Consider the following 10,152-nt stretch of genomic DNA (forward strand, 5'->3'; position numbering starts at 1 on the left):
GCCTCAATTTTAGAAAACTTATTAAGAGAGACTAATAATTTGCTCCTTTGGGGTTCCCGCTGACACACTGAATTTTGGATATAACTACATTCAGACATAAAAAAAATGTAGTAATCTGTTTTAAGGACTCCTATACCTTGATCCCTGATTATTGCATTTATTTTATTTCCCTTTTTTTGATATATATATATATATATATATATATATATATATATATATATATATATATATCCACACTGTTGGAACTTGCTCTTAAAACATATTTCTTTTGTTGCATAGAATACCTCGAATTGTTCTCCAATGTAATAAAACATATCGCAAAATATTGTATTGGACTCATCTTCAAATGAGACATGTCAAGAATTAAATAATTTGTTCCTGCATATCACTAATATTCTGAGGCAATGATCTATTCATAATACATCCTCCATGCAGACTTCACATTGCACAAAAAAAATATCCATAACCTTTTTTTTGCCTAAACATCATATGGTCTATTTGATGCCTCAATCAATATCACCAATAATCACCACAGGAGTAGAGTCCATTCTTGAAATGATGAAAGTGGGTAGCATCTTTCACTATGATTCCATGGCTAACAATCTTGGAGATAAACTTAGTATCAATGTGGCAGTCCCTACACATGCGAAGATTTTTTCAAGATCTAGATACATGCTCCTGAAGTTGTTTTAGTGAACCCAAAAGCAATACCCAACACCTCACTGTAGTGGCTATGAGAGTTTTCTTTCTATTCATTTTCAATATCATGTAGAACAAAACCTCTATTGGGTACATATCCTGCATCCCTCGTCTGGTTAGACAACCTCTCCAACATTTTATATATTTCTTCTGCGTGGGAGTGTGAGTTATCTAAAATCAATTCATGCACAATGTTATTTACATTAGTCCAATTTTGCCCAAGCTCCTTTCTTAAACCATACTCTGTCATCATTTTTCTGACCCTTGCTACATCTTCAGGCATGTTAGCTGCAACATAGATGTTTGAAAGTGATACATATATAGCAAAGTCACGAGGTTTCAACTCGAGAAGATATTATACTTGATATTTCCATATATTCCATAGGCCCTAAGTAAACTCTGCCACACTGAAATTCTTGGTTCAAATGGCATTTTCTGAATATGTACTTTTCCTCAGTCAAGTGTACTGCATGATTTATAAATTAAGACCTATATGATATCCTAAAGTGTGACTCGAACAGCTCCCTTAATTCCACAAGGACAGACTATACCAAAAGAAACATTAGAAGGTAAAGAAGGTAAAGACTTTGCTATTTCAGAAAAAAGCTGCATAGTTGTTTCACATTTTCTTTTACGCCTGTGCCCATCATTTTTTTTAATGGATAAAAACCACCAATAGCCATGATTAATTAAAACTACTCAGCTGCAAAACAAAGCATACATCCCAAAGTTCATATCTGCAGCTTCTTGCATGTACCCAGTTGGTTTTCAGGCTACTGAAATAACTGGGCTTCAACAGTCCCTCCTAACATAATACACTCCTGCTAAGATTAAGAGGAAGCTCACTTTGAAGTCGAGCGTTAAAGCTCTCCAAACCCATTAACAGTTTGCATACTCTGAGCAAGAAAAGTGATACCCTGACATTTGCAACACGGAAAACCTTCAGAAGCGAAGTTTCTTAAAAATTGAACCATCTGATTTCATAGCTGACAGCTTACACACTGCTCAAATTCAGCCAGTGTAGTCTGCAAAATTTACATAAGATTTGGGCGTTCTACATTGCCAGTGTAATCTTCTGACGGAAGGTTCCCAACAACTCTGGGGAACAGTATTATTATTCTTTATAGTGATACAATCATCCAATCTTGTTCATGGGTTCAAAAAAAGACAAGATAGAGGGACTGGAAGATAGAGGAAATGGAATTGGTTCTACATACATGGAGATTCTGTCATTTGCACTATACACTGCACAATGGCAAAGCCAACTTAATCTTGAAAAAATCCCAATACGAAACTGATAACATGCTCCACCATAAAATCAATGCCGACCGAACGATTGTTTTATCTGGTTTTCTGATATCTGGCATATGCCAAAACACAGTCCTCATAAGCCACCGCATCTGCCTGTGATGAGAAAATGTCATCCAAAAGCATAGCGGTCATATTGGCTCTTCCAACCAAATTTACATACCCTTGAAGTATTATGTAACGAGAAGCTTTCTTTCTGAAAAACAAATCTTTCTGCTTAGTCTGTTCCAAGGAATGCACAACAGAATCCGAATTCTCAACCGTGTGAACATTCTCCATTACCTTCTTCCCAAGCACATAGCTCTTCTGAATAAGATATGTAAGCAGTACACTGTCTGGGAATGGATTCCTACTCTTTCTCTGCAATGCAACTCTCACAATCTCCGTCATCATAGCGTTGGCCAAACCCCTAATGGGCTGGATCCCGCCAAATATTACCTCACTGTTCACCAATTTCATCTCCTTCTCCCTTTTGTCCAGCGAAGTCCACAGCTGGTTCCCATAAACGCTCTCAAATATGCCCTGCATCCTTACACCATTACTTCCTTTACTGTTCAATCCAATGTCTATGCCATTCTCAAGCATAGGATCGCTCCATGTGCCATTCTCAAGCATAAGATCACTCCAGGTCCTGTCCTGTATAGTCAAATAAAGCCCATTCTTCTTCCTAACTACGGCCATAGCATCACCTAAAACCAAAACCCCCTTAACTTCTGTCAAAAGAACATGTTTAAACTTATGCCTGACCTTACCCAACAACATTTGATAACAGGCCCATCTTCTCAACTGAATGGGGGGCTGATCCAGAAACCCAATCAAAGCATCATCAGGATTAAGCTCCGAGGAGTAGGAGTCGAGCCCGGGAGTCCGATTTCCGCTTGTTCTGGTGACCTCGTGAGCTGCAGGGGAATGCCGGGTCGAATGCAGTCCGCGGTATTCCCAAATTCGAATTGAGGTGTGAATGGCGGCAGGACGGCGATGGAACTCCTATCAGATGTCATTAAATGCGGAGGGTGGCGGAGCTGGGCAGGGCTCGCGGAGGGTGGCGGAGTTGGGCGGAGCTTGCGGGGCTAACGGAGCTGGGTGGAGGAATTGCCAGCAGCCGGAGCCGGAGGATTTTCCAGACGGCGACGGAAACCGGGCCATTCCTCCGCCTCAGTGGACTACTCCTTATGCTTCTGAAGCGAAAAGATCTCTATCAAATTTTAATCAAAATTGTTTTAGAAAAGTATACCAAACAGTTAAAACTACATTATTTGACAGAGTGTTTAAGCTGCCAAGACCGTTCCGTTATCGTTTTTATTGCGTTCTAAACTTATTGACATCGTTAAAATAGTGAATAGCAAAATAAGGTTCTCGCCTCGAATGGTCGAACGGTACGCAAGAAGTTGGCGGCGACGACACGAATTTAGTATTACAGAATTCAGAGAAGCAGAAACAATTACTCAAGAAGGATGTTGCAGATCTGTCGTACACGTTTAAGAATCAATAATAAATTATTTGCTGAATTACGTGATAATCTGAAAAGAAATACGATTTGTTTCCACATATGATCCAGATGCATCCGCCTGCTAAAAGTGTGAAAATCATGGAATTTTTAGAAATTTTAAATTATAAGATGATTTGAGTGGACACTGATTCAATGAACAACTGTGAAATAACAAGAGTGTAAACGTGCAAAATGGTAATATTAAATAAATTAATTGGTTTAAATGGTAATCGAAAATGAGTTAGGTTTAGTAAACGTGGATATTTAAGAATATTGAGAAATTAATTAGGATATTAAATTTTAAAGACAATCATTGCACGTGTAATTGGAGATTTGAGTTATCAATTTGTGTTTCGTGATAGCAGTTATATATATTGTTTTGTTTATAGTAGTTAGTGATGTTGTTTTATTATTGGTTTAATAATTGAGTCTTATTCTTAGACTATGGTAGTTGTTAATTTTTTTTTAAATATTAATTTGTTTTTAAATAAAAAATTAAAATATTATAAAAATTTATGTATATGGATAAATTACATTCTGTTAAAAAAATAAGTATTATTTTTATATTTTTAATTGAAAATGATAAATTGATATTGGTTCAGTCTAATTAATAGAAGAAATGATCTTTTTAGCTGGAATTTTTAATACAACTTTGAGCAAGATTATGATTTGTGATTTGTGTGGTTTAAAATACATTTTGAATGCATAAATGTATTTAGCACTCTAAAAATCTAGTAAATTTTCAAATTAAACCACTTAATCTTAGGGGTTGTATAACTAATCCATAACAGCGAATTTTTAGCTAAATAAGGTGAGAAAATCTTCCAAAAAACCTACTTCTTCCGCTCAATCAAAAATCCGTTATAAAAAATAAAAATAAAATCTAGAAATCTTAAAACTTAATAGTTATAAATGCTGAATTTCAAATAATTCTACCATATTTTTACAAAATTATATTTATGGCTTAAATTTATAATTAAAAAAATATGTACGAAATTTTTAGCAAAATAAAGTAGAAAAAACAACCATAAAAAGGCATTGCGCCTACTAGTTAAACTTGAGGAGATTCGCCGCTTTGAGAAAATAACATAATTACAGCTTGACATAAAGATTGGCATGTGTTACTGTGGATAAGATGAACTGACAACCATTAGATTGATGCGATTGACAGAGTCAAACCTGCTGCTATCTGAAACTATTTGTCCAATCACATGAGAGAGATGGCACGCCAAATTTTCTGGCAACCTTCAACGAGGATGAGAAATATGTAATCGTACGTCCCTAGGTTTGAACAATTCCTAATATTTCGTTGAAGCCAGGAATTTGCAGTCAATTTAGGATCGGAAAACCACAGAATTATTATGCTTATGCGACCATGTCGAATCTTCCAAATTCAAAATCAAACGTGCGTGTTTCTGCAAATTATCATATCCACACAAGTTACAACACCACTTTCTAATCTTTGTTATATATACCCACATGATCTGTGTATACATACCTACTTGCACATAAGATTGCAAATCTCTCTAGTATGTAAAACTGCTGAAGCTAAGCCCTGGTTAGCCCCCCTGGTCTTCACTTGATCAGGACATTGCAATTCAGAAATCTTAGAACTGTGGTTGAAACTCAGAAATTGTTAGAATGCTATATCAGATGATGCACCCGTATAGGATGAGGGTAGTTCCTTCATTTTTTACAACTTCAAGCTTCGATGGTACTCTTCTGCATGAAGAATTCTGGGCACCAAAACTAATCAAAATCAATTCGAGTGGGATTCATCAAACCGGACTACTTGCCGATATGTGACAAGATATCCAAGGAGCAAACTGGTGGAATGGGTTATTAAATCCAATCAATCCACTTTTGAAAGCAGAGATACTTAGATATGGTGATTTCGCACAGTTATGCTATGATGCATTCGATAGCAAAGTTTGCATGAGTTATTATGGTGGGTGTAAATACAGCCCTGATGAAATATTTTATAGTAATTATAACGTGGCTGGTAATTGGCAAGCTTACTACGGGTATCGAGTCACCAAGTATTTGTATAGTGAGACTGATATTATATTGGGGAGGCAGACAGAGCAATCTGTTTGGACTGGCTTTATTGCGGTCTGCACCGATGCTCAACAAATACGAAGAGCGGGCCGGAGAGATATTATAATAGCATGGAGAGGAACCCAAACATGTCAAGAATGGATACAAGATCTTACATATTTTTTAGTTCCTGCTCGATTATCAACTACTATTGCTCTCAACGAGAAGGGCGTCCGAGTAGAGAAGGGATTTCTAAATTGTTATATTTCTACAGGAGAAACTGCTCGTTCAGAAATTATAAGACTCTTAGATAAATACAAGGACGAGGCCTTGAGCGTTACTTTCACTGGGCACAGTTTAGGAGCTGCTCTCGCAACCTTACGCTCATATGATGTTAAACAAATTCTGAAGTTACATTCACCAGCACGCCCTATACCTGTTACTGTGTTTGCATTCGCCTCTCCACGCGTAGGGAATAGAGCATTCGCCCAAAGAATGGAAGAACTTGGCGTTAAGGTGCTTCGTTTGGTGAATAAGAACGATATTGTTCCCAAATTTCCTGGACTTGTTGTGAATGAGAGTTCATGGGGATGGTTCACAAAATTGTTGAATTGGCTTCCCTGGACATATTTTCATGTGGGGGTCGAAGTTATTTTGGACAACAATAACTCCCCCTTTCTGAAACATACCTGCAATCTTGTTAACGCGCACAATTTAGAGGTGTATCTTCACCTGATCGACGGTTATGTAGGAGAGGGTAAACCTTTCATATCTTCTGGAAGAGACCCTGCTCTTGTCAATAAGAGCTGCGACTTACTGATCGAAAACCTTGGCATTCGTCCTCGTTGGTTCCAGCAGCAACAGGAAGATCGAACTTGCAAGGCTGGATATGGCTACTCTAGCTGTATTCCCGAAACCCCATGAAGAAATTGTATCGGGCTGTTTCCAAGATGTATATGGCCTTTGTTAGCTACATATTATCATAGAATGAGGTTGTCAGCCAATCAGTGATCTGTTAGCGAAAAAGCGGTTGGTTGATCATGCAATCGAATGCATTCCAATCATATGTGATCATAAAATAGATAATGCAAATCAAAAGCATTCCATTGTTATTGGGGCACAAGAATATGTTGGATGACCATAATAGTATCTATGATTTTACCATCATTAATTGAAACGGCTTTGTGGATGCTAAGGCTGTGCGGCAAGATATACTCTAGGAAGTATTTAGACTTACATGTAATTATATTGACTGATTGTTAGGTTTTACATTATGTAGCGACGATTATAATTTAAAAATATGAATATTGTGTGTTCGGTCTTTAAATATTTATTAATAAATAAAGGATGCTAATTTAATTTAATAAAAAATTATCTAAATTTTAACCAAAATCATTTTCCAGGAAAGTGGAAAAAATATTTATTAATAAATAAAGGAGATTAATTTAATTCAATAAAAAGTTATTTAAATTTTAACCAAAATCATTTTCCATTAAAGATAAAAAAAATCCATTACCATTAAAAGGATGATATTGAATTATTAAATCTGAATTAAATAATTAAGAATAAAGAAAAATATATAAATTAATAAAAATATTAAAAATATTATAACATCAAAATTAAGGAAGAAATTGTGATCTCATAAAGAATTAAAGGATATAAGATAATTAAAATACTATCAAAAAGTGATTAACCTTGACATATAAAACAAAAATTATCTATTTATTTTGACTAGTATAAATAAGACTATGGACATTATTAAAATAACAATTGATTCTCAAAAGCTTCATAATGAAAGTAGGCATTATACAATTTCCAAAGAACCATGGATTGGAAAAATCCATATCTTTATAGCACTAAGAAGGATGGAGATGAATATGAAAACTAAATTTTTCCTTAAATGTCTTCCAAAAGCCGATATTAAATTTCAATTTTAAAATATTTGTCATAATATCAACCTTCATAACCTTCTAATCCATTAAAACTATGGTGATCATCTAAATAATCGTCTAAACTAAATGTAAACTCAAAGAATATTAACCATCATCATTATTATCATTACCATCAACAATTATACTTTTTTTTTATAAGCTTGGGAGGATTACATCTTCAGTGTGTCCAATATATCACCCCGATCTGGGGCAGGAATTGAACTAGTGATTTCACATCAAGGATTGCCTTAACTAATCACACAATCACTGTCTATCCACAACCCCATGTACTTTCCATGATCAACAATTATACTTTAAAAAATAATAATCATATGAATTAACTAACTTCTTCATTAATTTTAGATTTTTTTTTAATAAAAATTTCACCATTTTCAAAATATAATCTCTTTTTATTTTTCCTAGTAAACACAAATGTTTTTAAGATATACCCTTTATAAAGATAAATCCTATTAATAACTAAACTTTAAAATACATACCATAATCTAAAAATAAAAAAATTAGGAAAATGAGAAATCACTATTCCTTAAATTTTCACTAACATTATATAAATCTATAACAAGGAAATGTTGTTACTCAATTTCTCCATGCTTATCAATTATTAAATTAACCTATAGTACCACTTCTTAAACCATATTCAAATACATAAAAGGCTCACTAACCATTTGCTTTAGCTGTATGCATTTCTTCCTCAACCGTAGCATTTATAATCAAACTGGTTTCGCTGACCCTCAAGTCATCATCCTATGTTTGTATTTTTGTTGTTGTGCTAGAAATGACCAACTTATTTTCGGAAGTCAAAATCTACGAAGCCCTCCTTTTCCTTTGTAGTTCTAGTACTGCGTCATAAACATCTCCCTTCATAGTTGTCGCTCTAGTTCATTGTAACAAAATCCCTTAATAGATAAAAAAATGGTGTGTTCTCTCTACATGCCAACAACTCCACGACTTAGATGAAAGCAAGTAGAAGTTGTCCAGAGCATAGAATCTCCGTTCTGGGTTCTCCTCTATTCTTTCCTGAATTCACTAAAATTGGTCGGATGTGGGAAACCCGCTATCCCATACTCGTTAAAATAACAAATGAGATTTCAACGCGAAGCTTACACAACCTAGAACTTCTATCTAAACCCTTAAGTTAATTGATCAAGCAAGTGCGATAGTAATAATAAGACCTCCAAGATAACAGCCAACGTTTAAACTGCCCCAAATAATGTGGCAAAGTCCCTCATCATAGCTTTAGAAAAAAAAAAAAACGACCCCCTTGTTGCTTTTATTGTTTTTTAATACGGCATGAAACCATGGTTCTTGATTAGTTGGATATAAATTATTTATCATTATTTTTAAATATTTTATTTATTGATTTTTATTGATATTATAATTAAAAAAATTTATTTTGTTATTATTTGTTATATACATTTATATGTTTATTTTGAAGTAATGTTTTTAGAATTTTAGTGTAATTATCAATAATTGTTAAATAAATAGTAAGATTTAATCTCTATACAATATTCTTAAATATTTTTAGTAGTTGTTAACCATTATAATTATGATATTTTTGTCCTTTTAATTAAATTGGTTAATTAAAAAAATGTAATAATAAACTGTAATATTGTAACAAAGCCTATCTACAAGTTAGAAATCTCTATAGTAACATAGTGGTGAATTTCCATTATAAAATAATCGTTACATGTTTTAATATATATATATATATATATATATATATATATATATATATATATATATATAATTTTAAATTAAAGTTATAATTTAATTATTTTTTATGATTTTTTTTAACCTTAAAAAATGTGAGATGTATTGTGAGATAAGTGTTTAATGTATATAGACACAATTATTTATTTATATGGTTGAGTTAGTTTAAATTATATGAAAAGATGATTAGTGGGTTAATTTATTTGCAAGTCTTTTAACTCTTCTCGTCTCCACTACAACACAATATACAACATTTCATAGATACTACTAGCTGGACAAATAGAACATGCTTTAAGATACTTGAACCCACACAATTACAGAAACAAATTGTTCACCAAACCATTTAAAATAAAATCATTAATAATAAAACCAACACAATCACATTAGTAACAAGCACACTAATAATTATTAAATGTCTAGGAAGAATTTAATATTAAATATTATATAAGTAATAATTAGGTTTTATAATATTAAGTTTAAAATATAAAATTTTAATATTGAGTATTAATATTAGGGTTTTAATATTGGGTTTTAATATTAAAGTGTCATAATAAATAAACATAAGTAAAAAATAAAAATAAAAAATTATGGTTTACAAGTAAAAAATAAAAAATAAATGAATAAATTTCAATTAAAATTAAAATCAATTTTTTTTTGTTATTTAATAAATTATTTAAATAATATTCTTAATATTATTGATGAAATGATTAAACTTGAATATTAACATTAACATTATGATACGTATTAATATTAATATTAATACTAATATTAAATTTATTAATATTAACTTTTATCTTAATATTAAAATTAAACCAAAACATAATACTACTAAATATAAACTTAAAATCAATATTATTAAATTTAATAATAAAAAATTATTAAATCTAATAATAATAAACCTAGATTAATAAACCTAAACATAATATTAATATAACCTAAAACCTAATATTGAAATGTGAA

At 32.5% G+C, this 10,152-nt stretch overlaps 1 protein-coding gene across 1 annotated transcript; it reads left to right on the forward strand.

The window, feature by feature from the left end:
• Positions 1–2,968: 2,968 nt before the first annotated feature.
• On the forward strand, positions 2,969–6,457 carry LOC149214197 (phospholipase A1-Igamma2, chloroplastic-like). The gene is made up of 3 exons (XM_089389322.1): positions 2,969–3,235; positions 3,351–3,383; positions 5,399–6,457. Exons 1-3 carry the CDS (start codon positions 2,969–2,971, stop codon positions 6,455–6,457), a joined length of 1,359 nt encoding a protein of 452 aa, XP_089245448.1.
• The last annotated feature ends 3,695 nt before the right edge of the window (positions 6,458–10,152 follow it).

This window comes from Pinus tabuliformis, chromosome 1_1, assembly GCF_031772625.1.
Source record: "Pinus tabuliformis cultivar Carrire ecotype Pingquan chromosome 1_1, CPIR1, whole genome shotgun sequence".
Lineage (NCBI taxonomy): Eukaryota > Viridiplantae > Streptophyta > Pinopsida > Pinales > Pinaceae > Pinus > Pinus tabuliformis.